The 27991-nt window shown below is 39.2% G+C and overlaps 1 protein-coding gene across 1 annotated transcript in view; it reads right to left on the bottom strand.

Annotated features, from left to right (window-relative positions):
* The window catches only part of MEI4 (meiotic double-stranded break formation protein 4), a 205065-nt gene that overhangs the window by 54621 nt on the left and 122453 nt on the right, over positions 1–27991 (bottom strand). Inside the window, exon 5 of the mRNA XM_065911729.1 lies at positions 18778–18909. Coding sequence (XP_065767801.1) covers positions 18778–18909 — 132 coding nt within the window. The remainder of the gene's footprint in view (positions 1–18777; positions 18910–27991) is intronic.

Below are 27991 nucleotides of genomic sequence, written 5' to 3'. Positions count from 1 at the left end.
GTGTGGGCATCTGCGCTTTAAAGCCTTGAGAGGCTCTCCAAGCTAAAATGGTAAAAGGGCCAGAAAAGTGGAGTGACTATGACACAGTCTATCTGAAGAGTATCCATAAACCACATGGTAGGTTGGCTGCCACTCTTCAGACTCTGATTCGACTGACTGAGGACAAAAACAAACAAACAAACAAACAAACAAAAAACTTCTCACCAAACAGCAACTGCATCTGATTTTAGAATCAGGCTTGGAAGAGTGGATTTTCCAAAGCCACTAAACTAGTTAATGATGGGAGTCAGAATGGAAAAGGGCTCCCCACCAGCACTCTGCTCTCTGTCCCCACATTTTGACAATTCTATCAGATCTCTGTCTTCATACATGATCAGATCGTGAGTAAATTCACAATTATTTTAAAACATCAGTGCATCAATTCTAAGAATAATTCATTTTCATATTTTGAGAGGACATCATAAGCAATCAATCATCCTGGTCTTTTATCGTACATTAATTATGCTCTCTAGCATGAACTAGACAGAAATTCAAGTGCTTATTTTGAATGATGTTTTCTTTAATAGGTTAAAAAAGTCTGCCTATATCTTTATAGCTTTCCCCTTGGTTGTTTTTTTCTCACCAGGCCTATAACTCTAAATTTAAATAGAATAAAGGTGCAATTAAAATTACCAAGCACTTTGAGACTATTTTGGTTAACAGAGATTTTGCAAAATAAGACATCTTATATATAGCCAGAAGAAATTTTACTTTTAGGCAAAAATAAAACGAAACAGCCACTTATTTATCCAGTGTTAACGTCTCAGTATATCATCTGAGTGGAAGCTGTACTCCACAGAAATATTGTAACGGTGTTTTATTTTAAAATGTCACTATCTACATACCATGCGACCATAAAGCATGCGTTTGAAGTAAGCACGGTGTCCAAAACCTCACCAGCTTTCTAAAAAGGCTAAGTAAATATTTTTAAAATCAACATCAACACCCCACCACCCCACAAACTTACAACAGTCAAATCTGTAAAACCAATCTTGGAAACAGAGAAAATATCACATGATACCTAATGTCTCTCCCAGAGACAATCAGAATTTTCACTGCCCCTCTCAGTACCCCCCACGGCCATCCTCTCCCCTCTCCTAGGCTCTCTTCGCACTGCTTTCTGCACACAGACTGGGCTCCTTTCAGTTTTAACCATTCATGCTATCCGCACATGCTGACACGACCGTGACCACGATGGAAGGTGCTGGAGAGAAAGCAGATACAAAAGCAGACACCTCCAGGACTCCTTCCACGGCCTCCAGCTCCTCAAGGGCCTGCTCCCAGTCTGCTGGCCGGAGGAGATGTTTCTGCCCAAGCTTCTGGGAAGATGCTGTCCTAAAACACAGCCTCCCCCTTCCTCTCTTTCTTCCCACCCCACCTCTTCTCACCATAATACAATCTATTTGTTGAAGAAAATGAGTTGTTCTTCCTACACAATCTAGATTTTTTACTAAAGACATCCTCATGGTTAACTTAAAAATCCTCTGCATTGCCTGTAAGTTTGTAATTCATTATAGAGCCTTCAAATTTGTTGATAAGACAGACTACTCCAGAAGTCATATGGCATTTAAATTTTTTTAAAAAAAATTTTAACTGGAAGATAATTGCTTTACAATATTGTGTTGGTTTCTGCCATATATCAACATGAATCAGTCACAGGTGTATGTTTGTCCCCTCGCTCTCGAACCTCCCACCCACCTTCCGCCCCACGGTACTGAGGAACCCATATGCAGGGCAGCTAAAATGGGGTTCCTCTGATGGTTCAGTGGGTAAAGAATCTGCCCGGCAGTGTAGGAGACTCAGGAGACTTGGGTTTGATCCCTGGATCAAGAAGATCCCCTGGAGGAGGGCATGGCAACCCACTCCAGTATTCTTGCCTGAAAAATCCCGTGGACAGAGGAGCCTGGTGGGCTATAGTCGAAAGGGCTCCAGAGTCGGACACAGCCGAGCAGAAGCACAAGATGACGACGGAGTCACACGGCATCTTAACCAGGCATCTGATCCCGAAGCGAGGCTCTCAGCCAAATGACTGAGCTGATCCTTGGAGACATCTCCTAAAAAGATTGAGCCTCCACGTGGCAAATGCTCAAGCTAACTTTCATCTCTGATGTCAGCTGAGCTCACAGATAGAAGTTCTATCTTAATAAGAAGTAGCACCGAAACATATATGTTACCATATATAAAACAGCCAGTGGGAATTTACTGTATGATGCAGGAAGCTCAAATCTGTGCTCTGATAACCTAGAGGGGAGCGACGGAATGGGAGGTGGGAGGGATCAAGAGGGAGGGGACAGAGAAATACTTATGGCTGATGCATGTTGATACACGGCAGAAACCAACACAATATTGTAAAGCAATTATCCTCCAGCTAAAAATAAATTAATGCATTAATTTTTTAAAAATTAGCTATAAAAGCGCATTCAGTGATGTGGAGATGTTTACGCCAATAGTACATTCTGATAACCTTTAAGCCTTATTTCATCCTTACCTAGTAATTAAATAACTACTTGCATCAACAACACTGGTAAAGAAAAAACTGCCCTGATCTGAAATAGAGCTCATGGTTGGGAATTTCTAAGTCCTTGTTAATCAATTCAAAATTAAAAGGGAAAAGCCATGCTAAGGAACCGTAATCCCTACAATGTCCACTTGAGCATAATTTGATGCAAAATCTATTATTCCTGATGGACTGACTGCTGACTGCACCAGGCTTCCCAGATCTTAGATCTCAAAATATGCATAATTGCAGAAAATAATATGGTTCCTCTCTCAATTGAAATAGGTCAGCTGTTTCTTGCTCTGAGCTATGATTATGTTTTCTTTTTATTTTATGAAAAATGCTTATTTTGTTGCTACATCTTGCACTGATGTAAAAAACTAGTTTACTTTGAAGAAAGTATGCATAAACTCATTCCATATTCAGAATCTTTAATTTGTATGTTCTATTTTTATAAATGAGTTGCTTAGCTTTTATTTTATTTAACAAGTTAAATAGACATCTGAAATGTAAAAATGCCTCCTGATGTAAGCAACCGAGTTTTTACTTTTCTTCTCTTAATAAGCTTTACTTCTGCTAACAGGATTTACTTCCAATTAAAAAATCTATTTTAATGCAGAAATTTCATTTACTCTGTAAACATTAGACTTAAAAAGTATTTAACATGAGTATGCATATAATATTCTAAATTCAGATTTCACCCCAAACTTATCACTGTTCTGAAAGCATAGTCATTTTTACTAGCTTGGTCACTATACCCCAAAACATGCTGAAAGTTATGAACTATTAATATATCAAAGGAGAAAACATTTCTGTAAAAAAGCCATTAAGAACGGAAGTTTCATTTGAATTGAACATAGTTCTGATACCCAAGGAGACTCTTTATTTTAGAGTCTATTTTATATTTTTAGTTCTGAAATATTTTTTCAACATAAAACTATTTCACAATGCAAAAAGCATAGCCGTGGAGTACACAAATTATTATGTTTTCAATACTCATTAACATTTTCCTACATTTATTTCAGATTCTGTATTTTTAAAAGAAAATTTAGAAGTATGAATATACTGGAGACACGTTTTCTATGTGTGGTGTGTGTTAAAGTCTTGTAAATAAAATTGTGAAGTCTGGTATGTTTGGGTGTCTTCCCCTCTTGGATACTTCCTTCTTCCCTGTAAATCAAAATTATGCTTCAAAGCATATCAGTGTTAATACTTGAAGAGTTAATTTATTCATTTTAACTGCCAGAGAACACTCATGTTAGCTCTACCACACCCAGTCATCTCTGACAACGGACACTATTATTTCCAATTTCCAGCTATGACAAAAATGCCAACACGCACATCCCTGCATAGTGTCCTATGTGCAATATACACAGTATCTTAGATATGTGTGTGTGTGTGTGTGTGTGTGTGTGTGTGTGACTTTACCAGGTGATGAGCTCCACCTCCCCACACAATCACTAACACCCGATATTGTTGTCAAATTAAGTTTTTTACGTTAAAGTCAATAGAAATCAATATGAAACATACTGCTGTTTTCTAGACTTGCATTTCCTGGCACTGCTGAGGTCGAACATCATTCATTCATGTTAGTTTTCCTTCCATGTTTCTTCTTCTATTAAACTGCCTTTTCATATTGTTAGCTCACATTTCCTTTCTACTGAATTACTTACCTCTTCCTATTGGAATGCAGTTTATTGCATAATATATAAAATTATATAATTATAATTATAAACTGTACAGATTCTTTCAATGAAATACCATAACCCTGTTTACTTGCAAATAACTGAAATATACCTTTATAAAAATTTTTTCTTAAAAAAGAAAAAAAAATTTTTTTCTCTCTCAGTTGACTCTGTTCCATAAACAATTCTAGCACAGACAGGCTCTGGGAACTTGACAGTCAGCTGGGAGGAAGAAGATAAAGCTGCTGGTACTTACTGGGGATATGCCCTGAGAGAAAGAAAATAGATTGATGACCAGGCCTGTCTCCTCCTCAACTGGATCTCCTGGCAACTGTTATTAGAAGAAAATTTTATGTAGTGAACGTCCTTAGTGGGGAGTTCCTAGCCAAACATGACTTAGCTAAACGGACTCAGAATCTATGAGACACAGCTCGTTGAAGGCAGCCATATGAGCTGTAAAATTCTCCAACTTATAAAATGGAGATGTTTAACAACATAAAGCTCCCTCTGCGTGAGACCCCCACACAATCTACAGTTCGAGGCTAGAGAGACATGTCTCACAACAAGGATCTTAGGAAATGTGTAGAATGCCCCACATCTCCTTCTGCTTCACCTCTGCCCTTGCCTGTTTCTGAAATAATTAGTAAAGCTGGTACTGAATAAGGCCTCTCTGATTCACAGGATTCAACCTGAAGTCCAATCATGAGTGTGCTCACGAGTGTGGACGGCAATTCTGACCCTCACTGAATCTCCATACTGCCTATTTCTGGACTCCTTCTATCGGATTTTATTTGACACATCACAGAAAAGGTCTATCGGTTGATTGCAGTTTCTTTAAAAAATACTGTCTTTGCCACTTTCCTACTTCTTCTCACCTCAAGGCAACTGGTAGGTTTACAGGGCTCTGATGGGTAGTCAGGATTGGAGTAGGATTCCTTAACAACCATATAAACTAAACAGTTATGCCTCTTTTTCCATGTTGCCTTTCTAATGCCTTTCTATTAACAAAACACTCCGCTTTTGCTAAAATTTAGAAATGAAATATACCAACAAACCAACTTTCAGTAGTAGACAATTTTCACAATGCCCAATAAGAAGGATGATTCTGTGAAAATCAAGTACCATCTAGATATCTAGACAAACTTATAAGCTTATTAATAAAATTCTAAAAAATGAAACAGAAAACTTACTAAAAATGTGTCTATTGCTTCTTCCACAGTGAGAACACCCCCATGCTTTCTCTGTAACAGTTTGTGAACTGACTGGCTTTTCCTAAATGATAGCTGTTTGAATTCTATCTGAAAAGAGGAAGTCATTCAAAGAAGGAGTTACTCACAAAATTTTGTAACACCGAGACCCACTGGCGCAATGCAAGAAAATGAAAACCAATGTCTTGATTCTGTTCTCCGTTTTGAACAGCGAAACAATGCAAGTCCTTAGAAAATCAACGTGCCAGAAGTCGGAAAACTCCTGTGGGAGTCACTTTTCAAGTTATTTTAAAAACAAATAGAAAACCAAGGTGACAAGTACAAGATGGTGAATAACACAACAATCATGATGAGAAGACAAATTCTTAATTTTAATCAATTGATAAGAAAAGACTCCAAACAGGAGAATACAAAATAGGTATTTGTCAAAATATTAGTAAACTTTTATGTTCAGCATCATGCAGTTTTTTCAAGACCTAAGAAAACTGCATTCTTATAAACACAGCCATAAAAAAGATAACATTAGAGGATACAAATTCATTTGCAAATAAATTTAATTCACTTTAGCTTACATATAAAGAATATATATTAAAACTGAGTTAAAACACTCTATTTAAAAAAGTATTGAAAAATTTTACTATTATACCTATTTTGGATTCAGGAAAAAACTGTTAAATTTCAAATGCTATGTTTTAATTGAGATGTAGTTTACAGACAGTGGAGTGTCCAGAACTTCAGTGCCCATTTTGACGAATTGTGACAATCACATTCAACTGTCCTTGTAACCACACTCTAATCCTTCCTGCTCCTTTTTAGTCAACCCCAGACACATTGCCAAATCAACCACTACTCTGGTATCTTCCACCATACATTAATTTTGCCTGTTTTGGAACTTAATAGAAATTTAATCAAACCTGGTATGTTCTTTTCAGTCTGGTTTACTTTTCTCAGCCTAGTATACTTAGATTTATCCATGATATTGTGTGATGTTGACTCAATACATTATATTGTTGAACAATACTCTACTAAATATTCTGATTTACTTACTGATCCTCCTGTCAGTTGAATGGAGTTGTTCTCAGATTAACACTCTTAAAATTAAAGATACTATGAACATTTACAGATAATTTTTCTTGTCAACATAGCTGCTGAATTGTTTGGCCATATGGTAAGTACATAACTGATTTTCCAAGGAACTGTTAGTCTGTTTTATATTCTCACTAGCAAGAGAAGACTCTACACATGTACATCACCAGGTGGTCAACAATGAAATCAGACTGATTATATGCTTTGCAGCCAAAGATGGAGAAGTTCTATACAGTCAGCAAAAACAAAAGTAGGAGCTGACTGTGGCTCAGATCATGAGCTCCTTATTGCCAACTTCAGACATAAATTGAAGAGAGTAGGGAAAACCACTAGATCATTCAGGTATGACCTAAGTCAAACCACTTACAATTATACAGTGGAAGTGACAAATAGATTCAAGGGATTAGATCTGACAGACAGAGTGCCTGAAGAATTATGGATGGAGGTTTGTGACACTGTACAGGAGACAGGGATCAAGACCATCCCTGAGAAAAAGAAAAGCAAAAAGGCAAATGGGTTATCTGAGGAGGTCTTACAAATAGTTGAAAAAAGAAGAGAAGCATATTGAGCTTTCGTTACCATCTTTTTAAATTCCATATATATGTGTTAGTATACTGTATTGGTCTTTATCTTTCTGGCTTACTTCACTCTGTATAATGGGCTCCAGTTTCATCCATCTCCTTAGAACTGATTCAAAAGAATTCTTTTTAATGGCTGAGTAATATTCCATTGTGTATATGTGAGAAGGCGAGGGTGGGATGTCCTGAGAGAATAGCATTGAAACAAGGGTGAAACAGACCACCAGCCCAGGTTGGATGCATGAGACAAGTGCTCAGGGCTGGTGCACTGGGAAGACCCAGAGGGATGGGATGGGGAGGGAGGCAGGAGCAGGGATCGGGATGGGGGACACATGTAAATCCATGGCTGATTCATGTCAACGTATGGCAAAAATCACTACAATATTGTAAAGTAATTAGCCTCGAACTAATAAAAATAAATGGAAAAAAAAAGAGAGAAGCAAAAGGCAAAGGAGAAAAGGAAAGACATAATGATCTGAATGCAGAGTTCCAAAGAACAGCAAGGAGAGATAAGAAAGCCTTCCTCAGTGATCAATGCAAAGAAAAGAAAAAAACAATAAAATTTGAAAGACCAGAGATTTCTTCAAGAAAATTAGAGATACCAAGGGAACATTTTACACAAAGATGGGCATGATAAAGAACAGAAATGGTATGGACCTAAAAGAAGCAGAAGATATTAAGAAGAGGTGGCAAGAATACACAGAACAACTATACAAAAAAGATCTTCATGACCCAGCTAACCACAATGGTGTGATCACTCACCTAGAGCTAGACATCCTGGAATAAAAAGTCAAGTGGGCCTTAGGAAGCATCACTACGAAGAAAGCTAGTGGAAGTGATGGAATTCCTTTTGAGCTACTTCAAATCCTAAACGATGATGCTTTGAAAGTGCTACACTCAATATGGCAGCAAATTTGGAGAACTCGGCAGTGGCCACAAGACTGGAAAAGGTCAGTTTTCATCCCACTCCCAAAGAAAGGCAATGCCAAATAATGTTCAATTTATAGCACAACTGCACTCATCTCACATGCTAGTAAAGTAATCTTCAAAATTCTCCAAGCCAGGCTTCAACAGTATGTGAACCATGAACTTCCAGATGTTCAAGCTAGATTTAGAAAAGGCAAAGGAACCAGAGATCAAATTGCCAACATCCACTGGATCATCGAAAAAGCAAGAGAGTTCCAGAAAAAACATCTGTTCTACTGACTACACCAAAGTGTTTGACTGTGTGGATCAAAACAAACTGTGGAAAATTCTTAAAGAAATGGGAATAGCAGACCACTGTACCTGCCTCCTGAGAAATCTGTATGCAAGTCAAGAAGTGACAGTTACAACAGACCTGGAGAAACTGGATCCAAACTGAGAAAGGCGTATGTCAAGGCTATATATTGTCACCCTGTTTGTTTAACTCATATGCAGAGTACATCATGCAAAATGCTGGGCTGTATGAAGCATAAGCTGGAATCAAGATTGCCAGCAGAATTATCAATAACCTCAGATACGCAGATGACACCACCCTTATGGCAGAAAGCCAAGAACTAAAGAGCCTCTTGATGAAAGTGAAAGAGGAGAGTGAAAAAGCTGGCTTAAAGCTCAACAATCAGAAAACTAAGATCATGGCATCCGGTCCCATCACTTCACGGCAGATAGATGGGGAAACAATGGAAACATGAGAGACTTTTACTTTTTGGGCTCCAAAATCACTTCAGATGGTGATTGTAGCCATGAAATTAAAAGACGCCTGCTCTTTGGGAAGAAAGTTATGACCAATCTAGACAGCATAATAAAAAGTAGAGACTTACTTTGCCAACAATTGTCCGTCTAATTAAAGCTATGGTTTTTCCAGTGGTCATGTATAGATGTGAGAGTTGGACTATAAAGAAAGGTGAGCACTGAAGAACTGTTGCTTTTGAACTGCGATGTTGAAGAAGACTCTTATGAGTCCCTTGGACTGCAAGGAGATCAAACCAGTTTCATGCTAAAGGAAATCGGTCCTGAATATTCATTGAAGGACTAATGCTGAAGCTAAAGTTCCAATACTTCGGTCACCTGATGTGAAGAGCTGACTCATTTGAAAAGACCCAGATGCTGGGAAAGATTGAAGGCGGGAGAAGGGGACGACAGAGGATGAGATGGTTGGATGGCATTACCACCTCGATGGACATGAGTTTGAGCAAACTCCATAGCAGGTGATTGACAGGGAAGCCTGGCATCCTGCGGTCCATGGGGTGCAATGAGTTGGACACAACTTACTGAGTGAACTGAACAATTTATGACTTCCCAGAACCTCTTTAAAACTTTGCCACATTAATTTTTTTTACATTTAGCCATTCTTGTCACTGTCCATTGCATTTCTCTGCCGACTAATCAAATCGCACTTTATTCAGGTATTTACTGTCCATTCCCTTGTAGCTTAGTTGGTAAAGAATCTGCCTGCAATGCAGGAGACCTGGTTTGAATCTTGGTCATGAAGATCCCCGTTAGGAGGAAATGGCAACCCACTCCAGTATTTTTGCCTGGAGAATCCCATGGACAGAGGAGCCTGGTGCGTAACAGCCCATGGGGTTGAAAGAGTCACATACGATTTAGCGACTAAACCACCAGCAGTATGTATTCTTTCATGTGTTTAAATATCTTGCTCATTTTTTACACTGAGTTGTTGATCTGTTTTTTCCTGATCAACTTATCTTAAGATATGTCTAAAATCAACAGGCCATAAGCGTGTGCTGTATTTCAGGCTTATCTACTTGGTAGCTTTTCGGGTAAACTCTAGGATTTTCTCTGTTTCTAAACACGATGACTCTAAATTCAGTTTTGCTGCTTCCTCTCTCAAAGTACAGCAGTCTTATTGCAGTGGCAAGGCGGGCTCATACAAGGACAACTGCAAGTGAGGAGACAGAACATTCCTTCCTTGTTCCTTACCTTTGGTGAAAAGCATTCAGTCTCTCACCATGGTATATCCGTTAAGGTTTTCACAGAAAACAAAATTCATTGTGCTGAGAAAGTTTCTTTCTGATCTTACTTTTGTATTTTCTCAAAAAAATCATGAATGGGTGGTGAATTTTGGCAACTGATTTTTCTGCATATACTCAGATAATGTGGGTCTTTCTGTTAATATTATGAATTATACAGATTGTTTTATGAATGTGAAAACAGCTTTTCATTCCTGAGATAAATCTCACGTGAACATCATGTACTATTTTTTTTGTATGTTGCTGGGTTCTATTTCAAATACACAGTAAGGATTTTACTTCTGTGTTCATGTTAGAGAGTCTGAGTTTCTTTTCAGTTTTGCTTTGTTTTCCTGCAATGTCTGTCTAGTTTTGACATAAAGTAACGATAGTCTCGGGAAATGAGTCAGAAACGTTCCTTATTCTTTCAGTCTCTAAAGAGAGTTTGGGTAGTTTCTTGCTTAAATGCATAATATAATTTATTTGGCCCCAGAGTGGTCTTTGTAGAGAAGTTCATAATTTTAAATACACTTTATTTATTTATTTTTTTAAATTTTATGTTATTAGTTGGAGGCTAATTACTTCACAACTTAATCAGTTAATTTAGGTTTTCTACTTTTTCTTGAGTCAGTTTTGGTAATTTTCAGCTTTCAAGGAATGTGTGCATTTAGCCTATATTGTTGAGAATACTGCCAAAAATTTTTTCATATTTATATTTACTTATTTTATTTTCACAGTTTTCTTGGTATATACTGCTTTTATATTTATGTTGAAATTTCCTGTTTTTCTCCTTCTTATTCATGTTTTTTTTTTAACTGAATGAAAGCTTCCTTAAATTCTATAGTGCTTTACAACTTTCACAAGTTTCACACAGATGATTTAAAGTAATCCTATAATAGTCACTTTTTCCTCCCTCATTTTTCCTCCTACTTTTTCCTACCTACTTGTCCCTCCCCCACCTTCTCCCCACTGGTAACTAGGAGCGTCTCTTCATCTGTGGGTTTGTTTCTTTTTTTGCTATATTCACTAGTTTGTTGTATTTTTTTACATTCCATATATAAGTGATGTATTTGTCTTTCTCTGTCTTACCTCATTTAATATAAGGTTCTCCAAGTCTATCCATGTTGCTACAAATGGCAAGATTTTATTCTTTTTGTTATTGCTAAGTAGTATTCCAGTGGGCATCTCTGTGAGTGTGCAGTCACATCTTTATCTACCCATCTCTCGATGGACACTTAGGTTGCTTCTATAACTTGGCAATCATAAATAATGCTGCTATGAACACTGAGGCACATAAATCTTTTAATTAGTATTTTTTGGATATATATACCCTGAAAGTGGAATTGCTGAGTCACATGGTTGTTCTATTTCCAGCTTAATGAGAAACTTCCATACTGTTTTCCACAGTGGCAGTACCAATTTACATTCCCACCAAACTGTGTACAAGGGTTTGCATTTCTCCACATCCTTGCTAACACCTGTTATTTGTGTACTTTATGATGATTACCATTCTGAGAGGTGTGAGATGACATCCCACTGTGACTCTGATTTACATTTGCCTGATGATTAGTGATGTTGAGCATCTTTTCATGTGCCCATGAGTTAATCAGCTATTTTTGATGTTGAGCTGTATAACTCCTTATATATATTCTGTATTATATATATATATATTCAGAATTGATTTCCTTTAGGATGGACTGGTTTTATCTCCTTGCAGTCCAAGGGACTCTCAAGAATCTTTTCCAGCATCACAATTTGAAAGAATCAATTTCCACTTAGCATTCACACCCTGAATATTCATAGGAAGGACTGATGCTGAAGCTGAAGCTCCAAAACTTTGGTCACGTGATACAAAGATTTGACTCACTGGAAAAGACCTTGATGCTGGGAAAGATTGAAGGCAAAAGGAGAGCGTGCAGTAGAGGATGAGATGGTTAAACAGCATCACAGACTAAATGGACATGAATTTGAGCAAACTTCCAGAGATAGTGAAGGACAGGGAAGTCTGGCGTGCTGCAGTCCATGGGGTCACAAACAGGTGGATGCAACATGGCAACTGAACAACAATACTGTTCCTCCAGCAGCCAGCTACTTTACCTGCGAATCAACCAGTTCTCTTTGTGGTGTGTTTCCAAGCTCTGTTAGAATATGTCTAAAATAGTCTTTATCCTAGAACTATAAAGTACTATAATGCTAAGGTCCAATGTTTTAGGGTCTCCACTGAATGCCTTATTAAACAAGGTCTTGGTTTTATAGCTGGATAGAATCTGGATTATCCCAAGCACTGTGTGAGGTCTGGCTATTGTTCAGCTCAAACTCTTTGTAGTATTTCTTTTCTGAGTAGTTTTCCTTTATTTGGCCTTGTGAAGTGTCCTCCTATATATGTGCAGCTTAGTAGTCAACAAGAAATCAAGAAAACCTCTGCAGAAATTACTCGAACTCTTCCTTTTCAGAGTTTTCTTCTCTCCATGACCCTGACCCAGAATTTTCCTACATCAGTTCTCTGGAACTCCAGACTCTGACCCACCAGTTCAGTGAGAGTGCTGGGACTGGTGGGCCCCCAGGCCAAAAGGCAAGGCAATCATGGCTATATTGTTTACTTATCTTAACAATCACAACTCTGTATTGCTTATTGTCTAAAATTCACTAATTCATGTATCTGTCCAGAGTTTTAGCTATTTACATTGGGAAGGGTACTCTGTATGTCTAATACTCTTTTTACTAGGTTCAAAAAATTTTATTTTAAAAAGACAATTTGTTACACTTTTTCCAAATATTCATCTTTTTTTTTTTTTGTTTTTTTTTTGGGGGGGGTATTTTTCTGCTGGGAGTTGCTTTTAGGCATGTAATCTGTGGGTTTTATTTATTTTTCCTCCCAGTTAGGTTGCCCTCTGAGATTTGAAAACTTCCCCCAGACCTGCCAGTGAGAGGGTTTCCTGGTGTTGGAAACTTCCTCTATTAGGACTCCCTTCAAATTTGAGATGCAAATCTCCAATAAGAATTGTGTCAAAGGAGCTTGCATAACTCAGTGAAGCTATAAGACATGCCTTGTAGGGCCACCTAAGACAGAGAGGTCACAGTGAAGAGTTCACAAAATATGGTATACTGGAGGAAGAAATGGCAAACCAGCTCAGTATTCCTGCCACAAGAACCCCAGGAATAGTATGAAAAGTCAGAAAGATATGACACTGGAAGATGAGTTCCCCGAGAGGTCAGAAGGTTTCCAACGTGCTACTGGGGAAGCACAGAGGGCAATTACTAACTGCTCCAGAAAGAATGAAACAGCTGGGCCAAAGTGGAAATGACACTCCACTGTGGATGTGTCCAGTGGTGAAAGTAAAGTCTCATGCCATAAATAACAATACTGCACAGGAACCTGGAATGTTCAGTCCATGAATCAAGGTAAATCGGATGTGGTCAAGCAGGAGTTAGCAAGAGTGAACATTGAAATCTTAGGAATCAGTGAACTAAAGTGAACAGGTTATGGACGAATTTAATTCAAGTGACCATTACATTTACCAATGTGGGCAAGAATCCCTTAGAAGAAATGATATAGCCCTCTGTGGGGAGAGAGCAAATTGGCATGTTAAGGCTCTCTTACCCCACGTGTTGTAAATAATGATTATGTAACAGATCATTCGTAGCACTGTGCATGCACGTCGCGCGGTGCTCACTTGGTGTGGTACACGTGTGTGAGCTCCACCTAGCAAGTGGCAGCGTCACGGCTGTGTCCACTGGGCCAGCCACAAGCGGAGAGAAGCTGTGTTATGGCTGCCATGCCCGCAAGGGGATAGTAAGCATGCCTGCAGCTCCTATGGTTCCTCAAGCCTCTGTCCAGCCTCTTAACTCACACCTTGCCTACGCTGGGTTCAGCGAACAGTGCGAACAGCAAGACAACTGGGGCCATGAGCAGGATCAGCAACACACCCTTACAGTCAACAAGAGTCCAAAAGTCAGTCTCAAAAACGACAGAATGATCTTGGTTCGTTTCCCTTCCACATCACGGTACTTTAGGTCTAGGCCCCACCACTAATGCCAAAGAAGCAGAAGCTGACTAGTTCTATGAAGACCGATGAGACTTTCTAGAACAAACACCAAGAAAAAAGATGTCCTTTTCATCATAGGGACCCGAATGCAAAACTACTAAGTCAAGAGATACCTGGAGTAACAGACATGTTTGCTACTCCAGATACTTGGAATAACAGACAAGCCACCTCCGGCTTCCCTGATGGCTCAGTTGGTAGAGAATCTGCCTGTCATGCAGGAAGCTCAGGTTTAATCCCTGGGTTGGGAAGACACCCTGGAGAAGGGAACGGCTAGCCACTCCAGTATTCCGGCCTGGAGAACTCCATGGACTACACAGTCCATGCGGTCACAAGGAGTCACAAAACTGAGTGACTTTCACTTTGGCCTTGGAGTACCAAATGAAGCAGAGCAAAGGCTGCCAGAGTTTTGTCAAAGAATATGCTGGTTATTGCAAACACCCTTTTCCAACAACCCGAAAGACAACTCTACACATGGACATCACCAAATGGTCAACAATGAAATCAGACTGATTGACATTTATAATATTTATCTCACATCTAATAGTAAAATAAAGCTGGTTTTTCCTTGCTAACTCTCCCACTCCACAGCACTTTTCTGAGTCCCTGTTCTCTTTCTGACTATGATTCCATGATTGCCATATAGTGATAGTCCCCTAATTTTTATGTACGTCCCTCTTTGTCTCAAGTTTTAATTTCACATTTCTATGTTTGACAACTTCAATGTTTCTGCATATTCAATATATACAAAATAAACTTTTTCTGTTCTCCAAGAAGCACTTCTTTCCATTTTCCTAATTCTACTTAGTGACATTCATTTTTCCTCTTAGTTTTATAATATTAATTTTTACACTGATTGTCTTCTCTCCTTCACATTAAATATTTCCTGAATCCTTTGTACAATACCTCTTGTATACAAGTGAGTATTTCTATTGCTGCTTGTAGAAGATATATTGCATTGAGTGTCCCAAATATATGGCTTCCTTACATTCATGCCCCTTATATTCCCTTCTACTCTAATTCCATCTCTTACCACTGTTTTACTGAATTTCTGAGCCTTACATGTATGTAGTAGACACCTTGAACTGACTAATCGTTAGTCATTATATACCCTTTTATAGTAAAAAAAAAAATCTGGAAAAGTATAAAAGTAAATTTTCTATATTTCCTTGCTGCTCTGGTTCTGAATATGCTGTTAAGTTTAGAAATAAATGCACACAGAAAAACTGTATTAGCTGAAACTGAATCACACAGTGAGATTCAGGCTCTTTTATGGACCCTGTGTCTATAGTAGGAGCTCCTGGAGTCAGCAAGAGGCTTCATGATCATGATGGTGAAGGCAGCAATTCCTCTGAAACCAGATTTTGCTCGGTGATTGTGGGAGGAGGTTGTTCAGTCACCCAGTTGTGTCTGACTCTGCAACCCCATGGACTGCAGCACACCTGGCTTCCATGACCTTCACTGTCTCCCGGAGCTTGGTCAAACTCATGTTCATTGAGTTGACTGTGCCATCCAACCATTTGTTGCCCTCTTTTTCTCCTGCCCTCAATCTTTCCCAGCATCAGAGTCTTTTCCAGTGAGTTGGCTTTTCACATCAGGTGGCCAATAAAGTATTGGATCTTCAGCATCCATCCTTCCAATGAATATTCAGGGTGGATTTCCTTTAGGATTGATTGGTTTGATCTCCTTGCTGTCTAAGGGACTTCCAGGAGTCTTCTCCAGCAACACAGTCAGAAAGGACCGATTCTTTGGCACTCAGCCTTTTTCATGGTCCAACTCTCACATCTGTACGAGACCACTGGAAAAACCACAGCTTTGACTATACAGACTTCTGCTGGTAAAGAGATGACTCTGCTTTTTAATATGCTGTCTAGGTTTGTCATAGCTTTTCTTCCAAGAAGCAAGCATCTTTTAATTTCATGACTGCAGTCACTGTCCACAGTGATTTTGGAGCCTAAGGAAATAAAGTTATGGAAAGGACCTAGGCTTTTCTTCAACAATTCCATAGCTCTTCACGCATTCTTTTCTTTCTCCTTAAATTGACTGGAGTAAATTCTGTCATCCATTGGTAAGAATGCTGACAAGTAGTTTCCTTGTCTTTAAACCGTAATACTAATATCTTGAAAGGTTAATAAAATAATTGAATGGGACAATTCATGTAAAGCATGTTAAGACATATTATCTGCCAAAAACTAACTCTTATTTTTGTGTTTTTACTCTTGTTTTAAAGTTGCTTAACAATCAGAATGCCTGGGTTTGAATCATGGCTTGTAGCATAAGTTCTTTCTGCAAGCTTGGTCAAGCTGCTTAACTTTTCTACGGTTTGATTTCTTTATCTATAAACTAGGTAAAAAGCAAAACTACTTCATGTAGTTTGGCAAGGGAAGCCCGAAAATTAATGAGAATATGTTAATAATTTTTTTTCCTGTACTTTGTTATTCTCTACACAAATCTGATTCCATCAAACTAATTTTCCACATTGATTCCTGTTTTAATGCCACGAGCTCAACCTGTTTCCTCAGAGTTCTGGGCACACCTTTTAAAAATAACACTCAGTATCCTGACATTATATATTCTGTGTTTTTCAATTCAAATCCATTTTCAAGTGGTTCCTTTTTCATGCAATCTTTTCAAGGACCTATAACCTACCTTGATCATTTTCTTGGTCTTGCAAGCTCCTACAAACAGCACCATGCATTTTAACACAACACTGTTTTTTTACATTAGTAAATATGCCTTATTTCTTTCTCAAAAGGATTTTTTGCTCATTGAGATCATTAGTAACAACTAATTAAAAAAAAAAAAATCTAACAGAGTTCTTACAAAACTTCTCCATTTAACAGTGACTTGAAAAACTGACTAGATGACTTACCATGTCATTGATCGAAATCAATTAGATTATACAATATTTTGTCATTAAATGTAGAGAACTTAGATGTATGAATTTGGTTAAGTGTTTAATATTATATATACACAATTTTCTTAATATTAATTTTTTTCTCTTTACCAAAACATTTCTCTCTAATTTCCTTTGATTGTGCTTACTTCTACCATAGAAACAATAATAATATTAGATGAATTGACAAAATGAACACAGAAAATATGTCGCTGTCAACATTAAAACATGAGAATGACTTCTGTTCCTCATATACATTTGTTAGCAGTGACATAAGAGTCACAGATAAAAGGGCTTAGAGAATCGTTTTCAAACTTGGCTGCACAATGGAATCACCTGGTAAGCTTTAACAATATCGATACAGTAAGTCCCCTACATGTGAACCTTCGAGTTCGCATGTCCAAAGACGTAAGTTAGCTCACATGCCTGGTGTACACTGTCACATGCATGCACCCTCTACAGGTGCTGTGCTTCTGTGTACATTATTGTAGACTACTGCACTGAATACAGAGCATGGTATCTTTACTTCAAGCCCAGGGTGTCCAGAAGCAAGTGTAAAAGCAGGGGTGAAGTAGCTGGCACTACTGTACTTTTCAAGGATTGTTCAATAAGATTTAAAATGTTTTACTTTTTTGTGTTTGCTTTTTAAGTATGTATTATCTGTGTGAAAAGTGTTATGAATGTATTACTGTACAGTACTGTATAGCCAAGCCAATTGTGTTAGATGGCTACCTAGGCTAACTTTTTTGGACTGAGAAACAAACTGGACTTACGAACATGTGCTCAGAATGGAACTCGCTTGCATGTAGGGGACTTAGGGTAATGTGTCAGCATGCTAAAAAGCAGAGACGTTACTTTCCTGACAATGGTCTGTCGAGTCAAAGCTATGGTTTTTCCAGTGGTCATGTATGGCTGTGAGAGTTGGACCATGAAGAAAGCTGAGTGCCAAATAATTGACGCTTTTGAACTGTGGTGTTGGAGAAGACTCTTGAAAGTCCCTTGGACTGCAAGGAGATCCAACCAGTCAATCTTAAAGGAAATCAGTCCTGAATATTCATTGGAAGGACTGATGCTGCAGCTGAAACTCCAATCCTTTGGCTACCTGATGTGAAGAACTGACTCATTTGAAAAGACCCTGATGCTGGGAAAGATTGAAGGTGGGAGAAGGGGAGGACAGAGGATGAGATGATTGGATGGCATCACCGCCTCGATGAACATGAGTCTCAGTAAGCTCCAGGAGGTGGTGATGGACAGGGAGGCCTGGTGTGCTACAGTCCATGGGGTCGCAAAGAGTCAGACACAACTGAGCGACTGAACTGAACTACGTACGGTACCTGCGTCTTAATTCCAGAGACCTCCATTTAATTCGATTGCCGTACGCCTTGGCAACTAGATATTTAAAGTCAGTCAGATGAGTCTCATGAGCAATTAGAAATAAGAACCATTGGTCAGAGGTTATTCTCCACGCAGTATCCACTCTTGTTCACTTTCCTCTCACTTTAGGAACACACTACTTGCTTGGAGAGGCTTAAGGCCACTCCTTTGTCATTACTAGTAACACCTTTGACACACATATGACAGTAAGGGTGATAAAACGGTATTATTTTGAAAACTATTTTATGAAAATATCTTTCTGTAATTTCAGCAGGCAGTAACAATATTCACGTATTACTAGAAAGAAGGTGATGATGAAAAGATCTGCCTGGCAAAAAGAGAGAGGAAGAAAAGGGAAAACAAGTTTACAGCTGCATTAATTAACTATAAAAGAAAGTTACAGTTTCAAGTTGTATGTACCTGGTCGATGGCACCCAGATCATCAGCAAAGCTGTTTACTTCTGACAGAAGCAGAGATATTATAGATCTTCTCAACAAGCTGCAACTTCCCAGGGTTACCAGACTCTGTGAGACATAACGCTGCACCTGAAACTACAGATCAAGATAAGTAGGCTTCTACTTTCTGTCAAGTCAGGTCAGAATATATTTAATGGGTATTTTCTAAGATTTACTACTGAGCTCCCTGCTGCGGGGAGCATAGAAAGTGTCAACATAATTCTGGGTCAGTCTCAGGCAAAACTGTGAAGTAGATAGATTATCACGAAAGAAGCAATGAAATTTTATAGCAGTTAATATTTTGAAATGTGTGACAAGGTTCTAAAATGGAAGTTTTAGCTGAAGGACCAAAAGATCATATCGTTTAGATGATAGACTACATACAAAATGAATCAAGGGGATGACAAAACCAGACTCTCAGACCCTTAACCATTAAATACAGATATGGAGCTGTAGAGGTAGAGATGATAAAAAGGAAAGAGGAAAAGGCTTGAAGATGTCTTTGGGAGAGGCCCACCTCCACGCTGCAGAGGGACGGGCGTGGGTGTTTATTCTGCACAAATCAAAAGAGAGGTCATTTAGAGCAAGGAGAAAAACATGCGGGACTCTGATTTTCCATCTAGAGGTAGCAAAAGAACTTATCATTCAATAAATTTCAAAGGACAGCGGAAGACAATAAACTATATCCCTTATAGCTATTAGGAGAAATGCCACTTGATTATCATTCACATTAAGGTACATATAATTCATACCTCAAATTTCATTAAATCTTTGCTTTAGTATATCTGGGAGAAAGGAGGCTTCAAGGAATATCTCAAAACACAAAAAACAGCATCTACCTTGCCACTGCACTCTATGAGCTTAAAATCATATTGGGGAGACACTGCTTTTCTATATAAAATATTTAAATGACAATGCTAAATAACTAATGCCATATGACACCAAGAAACGCCATCTCTGTCCTTTAGGATGGACACTTAATGTAGATATTTCTCAAACTGATATTTTAATGATATGCTTTTAAAGCTAATCAGTGACATTAAAAAACTGAATAGATTATAGACTTCAAAAAATGTCTATTATAAATCCAGATGTGTATAACTAGCTGTTACTAATAATTTTCTAAATCAACTTACCAAATTTACAACTAAAACCACATCAATTTATTATCATAGCAAATCACAGTTATTTATCAGTTATTTCTTAATAACATAAGTAGCTAAGACTCCCACCTTGTGCAACTCTTTAATACCATTTATTATATGTCCCATTTTTTATAACATTTTTCTTTGTACCTGAAATAAAGAGTGCTCTTAGCTAAGTTCTGAAAAACTTCTATTGAGTATTTCACAGATGATGCTGTTGTTTACTTACCATTTTTCCTTAATATCTAATCCTTACGGGATAGCTTAAAGAGAAGATAAATTTCACAATAAAATGGACTTTACACAGGGGGGATGAAGTGAAGGTGTGACAAGCTGCAGACCTTGGGGCCCAACACTTGCCTGAGTCAAATTCCAGCTCCACGCTTATCAACTTGTACTAACAACTTACTAAACCTTCTATGTCTCAGCTTACACTTCTGCAAAATAGTGACTGGACAGCAGCACCTACATAGAGTCCTGCATGTGAAGTTAAGACAGCAAAAATGATTAACATAGGACCAGGCCCCTAAGTGTCCATTAAGTGTTAAATGTTACAATGGAGGATAGTAATATAAAGGCATTGAAGGTTATGTTTAATTCATTGACCCTTGAGATGTTAAATCTAGAAATAAAATCATTTGTCTAGAGTTAATACAGTCCTTTTAGAGGACACTGCTGAGAAGAAAAGTTCATCACAAAGCATTTTTCCACTGTATGGCTGTGAAGTAAGACTGTTCTCCGATGTGACTGAGATCCATATGAGAGCAGAGGCTAAGTGTATAGCCATTAGGATGATTTAAAATTCTGTGAATATTATTATAAAATGGTCTCTATTCTTCCTTTCATTTTAATTGACATTTGCCCTTTTGTAAATTGCAGGGAACTTTGAGAGAGGCTGAACTGGAGCCTGGGCTTTTATCACGTATGAGGTGACTGCAGTGGAAACCAGAAAAGGGCTTGTCAACGCCTCCACCACCCTTTTCTACTCTATAGCGCCTCTTATCTACATTTCAGGGACAGGAGGGCTAGAAAGAAATTTCGCAGATTCCTCTGCAGTTAGGATTCGGGATGTGATCTGAGCTGCCAGGTAGAGTACTCATTTGGGAACTGGATGTAGCAGTGCATTTTAGAATAAGAGAAGCAGGGCGCAGTCTGTGGCAGAGGTGGCGTGCTTCTGGCTTATCCTGCAGCGGGTTCAGAGGACTCCTTCATCCCCAGGTTCTTAAACTCAGTAGAAGCAGCAGGATACTATTTTGGTGACCCACTGGCTTAGGGAGTCATTCCTATTAGCTTAAGGTTTCCCAAAGGTGCTTGGATCTATACATTCACCTGGAGGATTTGCAGACCTCAGTGCCACATTGAAGTACTGGATTATCCAGGAGTGGAAATGCCTACCCACGTGTCCAATAAATTTGCCTATCTGACCTGCACAGGAAATTGAAGGATCTTGGAGAATGCCAGTGAATTATTATAAAATTAGTCAAGCGGTGTTTCTACTTACACAGCGCTGATGACGGTTCCAGATGCAGCTCCCTGCCTCTGACACCTGGGAAGGCAGGTCCTGATTGGGGGAGTTTGCATTTACCTAGGATACTGCAGTGTGCCTCTCCTGTCCTGTCCAGGCTGCAGCAACTTGCTGTCACCACGCCATCATTAAGTTCACAGGATTCTGATTACTGAACTGGTTCAAGGACAGCATGCCAGTGCACTGGACGGATGACACCACGCTGATTTGGCAGGGCTCTGAGCGCCCTGGTAAACACACAAGCATTTCAGGAAACGAACCCCAGAAATTCAGGTGCCTGGTGCACTTGGCAAGTTTCGGGGTCTGACAAGTGTTGGAATACACTCCCCAAATGCAAAACATGTTGCTTTAGATGTAGCTCCCATCACAAATAAAAAGATACAATACTTGATGTGCCTCTGGATATCTGAGGCAACATATATCCCTTTGGTTTTTTTACTTAGATGTACAGATTGAGAAATCACAAGGCTGTGAATTTCAAGAGGGGCCCAGAAGAGCATATAAAGATCTCTAGAAGCTGAGGAAGAAGTTTGCTCCTCTAGGTGACGAACAAGAATGGATCTCATGACCAATAAGAGCCAATACTCCTGGAGCTAATCAGTATATTCTGTGAATTCTGCAGGCGTGACCCTAATCAGATAATCACAAACGAGGGCATGTAGGTTTGGGGAGAAAGTCATACCTTTCTTGACAAGTAAATTTTATCTTTTATAGAAAAAAAAGAAAAAACTTCTTGCTTATGCTATTTGGCCCCAGTAAAGACTGAATGAGTTCCTGACTGTGGACACCGAGTGACAGTATGCCCAGAGCTGCTCATCTCAACCGGGTGTTAGCTAAAGGCAGGCATACATGGCAATGTTCCATCATTCAGTTCAGTTCAGTTCAGTCACTCAGCCGTGTCTGACTCTTTGCGACCCCATGAACCGCAGCATGCCAGGCCTCCCTGTCCATCACCAACTCCCACAGTCCACCCAAACCCATGTCCATGTCCACTGAGTCGGTGATGCCATCCAACCATCTCATCCTCTGTCGTCCCCTTCTCCTTCTGCCCTCAATCTTTCCCAGCATCAGGGTATTTTCAAATGAGTCAGCTCTCCGGATCAGGTGGCCAAAGTACTAGAGTTTCAGCTTCAACATCAGTCCTTCCAATGAACACCCAGGACTGATCTCCTTTAGGATGGACTGGTTGGATCTCCTTGCAGTCTAGGGGACTCTCAAGAGTCTTCTGCAACACCACAGTTCAAAAGCATCAGTTCTTCGGTGTTCAGCTTTCTCTAGAGTCCAACTCTCATATCCATACATGACTACTGGAAAAACTATAGCCTTGACTAGACGAACCTTTGTTGGCAAAGTAATGTCTCTGCTTTTTAATATGCTGTCTAGGTTGGTCATAACTTTCTTTCCAAGGAGCAAGCGTCTTTTAATTTCATGGCTGCAATTTCATCATTAAGTAGTTGTAATAGATCAAAATAGGGATCAAGCAGGAACGGAAAGCATGGGTAAAGTTTCCTTGGGCAGTTAGTTCCAACTAGAATACCACTTCATAAAAGGTTGAATAGTAGGAAACATGCTCTAAACCAGTGACCAATATACAATGTTCCTTTCCCCACATCCAGAATGCACAGGTTCAGGAATCAATGTATGAAAGTGAGGCTGGGAACTCTCAAGAGACATCTAATGATTTATGGGCAAAGTGTTATTCCCACCCTTGTGGCACTGGATTTCTCCCTAGAGGTCTACATAAGCAAGTGAAAATGCTTCCTACTGACTGACCCAGCAGTAGTTTCATGAACTGGAAGTTGAGGTTTCCACCTGGCTACGTGGATTTCTTCATGCTACAACATCATTGGCAAAAGAGAGGTTCCTGGTGCAGCTGACTTCAGTGTGGAGGAAAACAGGGATTTACAATGTGATGGAGCAGGGAAGACTATACCTGGGATTTACAATGTGATGGAGCAGGGAAGATTATACCTGGGATTTACAATGTGATGGAGCAGGGGAGATTATATCTGTGATTTACAATGTGATGGAGCAGGGGAGACTATACCTGGGATTTACAATGTGATGGAGCAGGGAAGATTATACCTGGGATTTACAATGTGATGGAGCAGGGGAGATTATACCTGTGATTTACAATGTGATGGAGCAAGGGAGATTATACCTGGGATTTACAACGTGATGGAGTAGGGGAGATTATACCTGAGATTTACAATGTGATGGAGCAGGGTAGATCATACCTGAGATTTACAATGTGATGGAGCAGGGAAGATTATACCTGGGATTTACAATGTGATGGAGCAGGGAAGATTGTACCTGGGATTTACAATGTGATGGAGCAGGGAAGATTATACCTGGGATTTACAATGTGATGGAGCAGAGGAGATTATACCTGGGATTTAGAATGTGATGGAGCAGGGAAGATTATACCTGGGATTTACAATGTGATGGAGCAGGGAAGATTATACGTGGAAGCCAGGAACTGCCCTGTAGGACTGACACACCCGAGCAGCAGAAGTAAACAGAATACTACAGCCAGCTTCATGAGGTCAGACCCTTCAGAGATGAAACTGTATAAATCAACTAAGGTTCTGGCTGAGGACGAAGGGGAATGTGATTGGCAGTAGAAAAGAAAGTCAATACAAATCATAGACTCATAACCAGCTGTAGAACTTAAGGCCACGATGGGTTACTTTTTTCTTACTCTGTGCTTGTGTGCACGTGTGTGTGTGTGTGCGTGTGACTGTGTGCATGTATTTCATAATTTAGTCCATGAATTACAAAGTCTCAAACTAGAATTGTGTCTGAACTAGCATGGGGATGATTATCATCACACCACATCACATCACATCACATGAAAGGACCAAAACTTTGAATCCTTCCTTTTGAAGAGAGGTCTACAGATTTTTGTTTCCACAGAGCTGGTACATTATCTTTTCATAACACAGTGCTGTTGCTATTGAGATTTGAGGGAAGTTCAAATATGGGAAAATGGAGTATATGAATGTTGAATAATTCAGAGGAGTGGTCCACAGCTGATAGACTGGAATCACCACTCAAATATTCTTCAAGCACTAAAAAGGCTAATACTCTCCTTCAGATATGGTTCTGGATATAATTTAAATGTTTGTAATTAGTACATCTTATTTTAGACATCGTGGAGAATTATTAATACTTGAGGAGAAAGGCAGGTTGTAGGGCATCCCTTTTGAATGATGATAGTTTCCTAGAAGGTATAGCAGGATTCTGGAACAGCTGGAAGCATTCTTCCTGAATCAGGAGATTCCTGATGATAAATCTCTATCATTTGAGACCAGCAGTTTTGGAGACTTCTGTCTCTATGCTGCCTCCATCAGGGCAAAAACAGCAGCAGGACTGATTCTGTGGGTATGTTTTACAAGAAGGGATTTTAAGACAAGTATTAAAACTGGGCTTAAATGCTAGTACTAACCCAAAAGCTACAGATTCAGTAGAAAAAGAGAACATATTAAAAAGAACCAAGTGAAGATTCAAGAATATGTGACATAAAAACTCAAGGTGGATGAGCTCAGGAGGACAATGAAGATGAATGAGTAAAGAGTTGATATACTGGAATACAGGTCAGTAGAATTTATGCAACTTGAAGAATGAACAGCATCTAGGGGCACGTGAGACAATATACACAGCTCCATTGTAAGCGGATTCAGAAGGAATAAAGGGGCCGAACAGGCAGAAGATGTTTGAAGAAACAACAGCTGAAAACTCTGAATCTGGTGAAAGACAGATTAAATGTACATTAAATGTACACATTCAAGAATCTCATTAACTTCAAGCAGTTAGTATTTAAAAAAAAAGCCTAGGCATATCAGGGCCAAATCCTGAAAACTGTGGATAAAGAGACAAACTTGAGAGCAATCAGAGAAAAATGACCCTTTACAGGGAACATAACATTACAAATAACTGTGGACTTCCCATCTTAATAATATAATGCATGAACATGAAATATGTTCTCTTTAATTTCTTTTGTTTTCCTTAATTTCTTAATATTTTGTGTTTTTAAGCAAAGATATCTTGTACTTTTCTTGAAAATTTATTATTTTGTTATTTTTATGCTAATACAAGTAAATTATTTTAATTTCATTTTAGACGCAATCACTTTTTAAGTATGTATTTAATATATAACTTTTTTGAGTATGTATTTTTTCTTAAACATGTGCAAGAACCTTGGATTAGAAACAACTGAATTATCAATACATTCCTCCAAGAGTAAATGAGATAAATCAACAAACTTAAGAATTGTGGGTGGGAAGTAAAAGAAAATTACATACATCTTCTTTGATTTCCTTTTTCCTTAAAAAAAATCAGCCATTAAAGATTGTAAATAAAATATGTACTAAAATTATCATCATTAAAGTGATATAACTATGTACCATTTTCATGAACATTTGGGACACACTATGGATTCTGTAATCACCTGTATGTTCTCTAAAATTCCCATCACAGAGCCTCTCAGGATGCTTCTATAACTTAGCGTAGCTTGTTTCTCTCTACTGCTGTAACTACTATATGACACTTATAACTCTTACTACTACAATTTCCACCTCAGAGAGGTGAGATCATCTAGTCATTTAGAGTTCAGAGTCTGGATCCAGACTCCTGTTCAAAACGTAACTCTGCAAACTGTTCCCTATGTGACCACTGCGAAGTAACCACACTTCTCTTTCCCTCAGTTTTCTCATCTGTAAAAGGAGGTTAAGAAGAGTTACAATTTCATAGGCTTGGTTTGAAAAATAGATGAGCTAATACATAGGACTTGTAACAGTGCTTGGCACACAGTAATGCCCAACGAATGCTAGCTATTTTAAACATCAAGAAAAGATAACAAAATGGAAGTATATAAGAATTTATCTACAACACAGAGTCACAGATAGACAAAACAAACTTATAGTTCCCAAGAGGGAAGGGCGGGGGGAACAAATTGGAAGATTAGGATTGACGTGAACACACTACTATATATAAAATAGATCATTAATAACGACCTACTATATACTGTGTATACTGTGTTTAGTCGTGTCTGACTCTTTGAGACCCCATGGACTGTAGCCCACCAGGCTCCTCTGTCCATGGTGATTCCCCAAGCAAGAATACTGCAGTGGGTTCCCATTCCCTTCTCCAGGGGATCTTTCTGAGACAGAGGTGGAACCTGGGTCTCCTGCATTGCAGGCAAATTCTTTACCTTCTAAGCCATACCACATGGAATGCTACTCCATGCTGTGCAATGGCCTATATGGGGAAAACAATCTTAAAAAGGTGGACATATGTATATGCATAACTGATTCACTTTGTGCACCTGAAGCTAATGCACAGTGTAAATCAACTATACCCTAATAATTAAAAAAAAATGGAAGTATCAAAATGCCTTAAAAAGATCCCAGTTGCAGCTTGATGAAGCCCTAACATCTCTTCTATCCCATTACTTCTCTCGAGGAGAAGTGCAGGCATGACTGGGTTCCCGACGGATGGGCCAAAGAAGGAGCAGGCTGGAGAAAGGCACACAGGACCTGCTTCTTTGGCTTGAGATCCCAGGGAACTTCATCTCTTTGTGATTACAGTGGTAAGACACTCTCAGAGGTGTCTATCTCCTAAGAGGAGTACTCAGTTTACAAAACACAAAAAAGAGGGCAGGGAAGGGTGATGTCAGGAGAAACAAGCTATGGCCAAGAACACCAAGGTCAAGCTCTATTTTTGGCCAGAGGTGTGCACATATGTCTGACAGAGGTACATCCCACCCCTTTACCAGAAACTTCCACATAAGCCTCCATCATAGTAGGATTTTTGCTCTAAAGACTGTGCATAGTCTATCAACAAAATTCTGGAAACCTCAGAGGTACCACTAAGTGAAAATCTACAAGCTAGAGCTTGACAAGTTTGCAAAGGGGAGACCTAGCTTTGATAACACTGGTCAGGGTGGGAGGTGAGTGAGGCTTATAAGACCAATGAAGTGTGTTTAAAAAAGACAGTAATAGTAGATAAGTTCAGACCTTGTCAGAAGAACAGCAAGAAGTAACAGGCACTCTGGCAAGCAAGTTCAACACATGAAAGGAGGATCTCAGGAGAGGTCATGGTTTGAAGAACTGTGATCCAGCTGTAGATTGCAGGGGCTCAGTTCTGAGGATAAACTAAGAAACAGGGAAGGCTGACAACACAGGGAACCAAGCAGAGGGAAGTGAGACAGGACTCAGTTCCCATGCCTGCCAGAAAGAGGCAAGGCCCGACATGTGTTTACTGAACTGGAATGTGAGGTTATCAGTTCTACAGACACGACTGACTGAAATGGAATTATCCAGGGCTCCTCAAATCCTTGCCATAGGAGCGCTGGGAGCCCAGGGCTTGAGGGAGAGCTGGGCACACAGATACGGGTCAGGTGACTGCTGGGCAAACAGGCAGAAGGGCCAAGCCCAACCACGTGACGACACTCGAGTACTGCATGTGTCACGGAGCTTCAAAATAAAGCGAGGCTTCTAAAAAAAAT

The sequence above is a fragment of the Muntiacus reevesi genome, chromosome 19 (assembly GCF_963930625.1).
Source record: "Muntiacus reevesi chromosome 19, mMunRee1.1, whole genome shotgun sequence".
NCBI classification, from domain to species: Eukaryota; Metazoa; Chordata; class Mammalia; order Artiodactyla; family Cervidae; genus Muntiacus; species Muntiacus reevesi.
The sequence above is the reverse complement of the archived record's forward strand: the minus strand, read 5'-3'. Positions and strand labels throughout refer to the sequence as shown.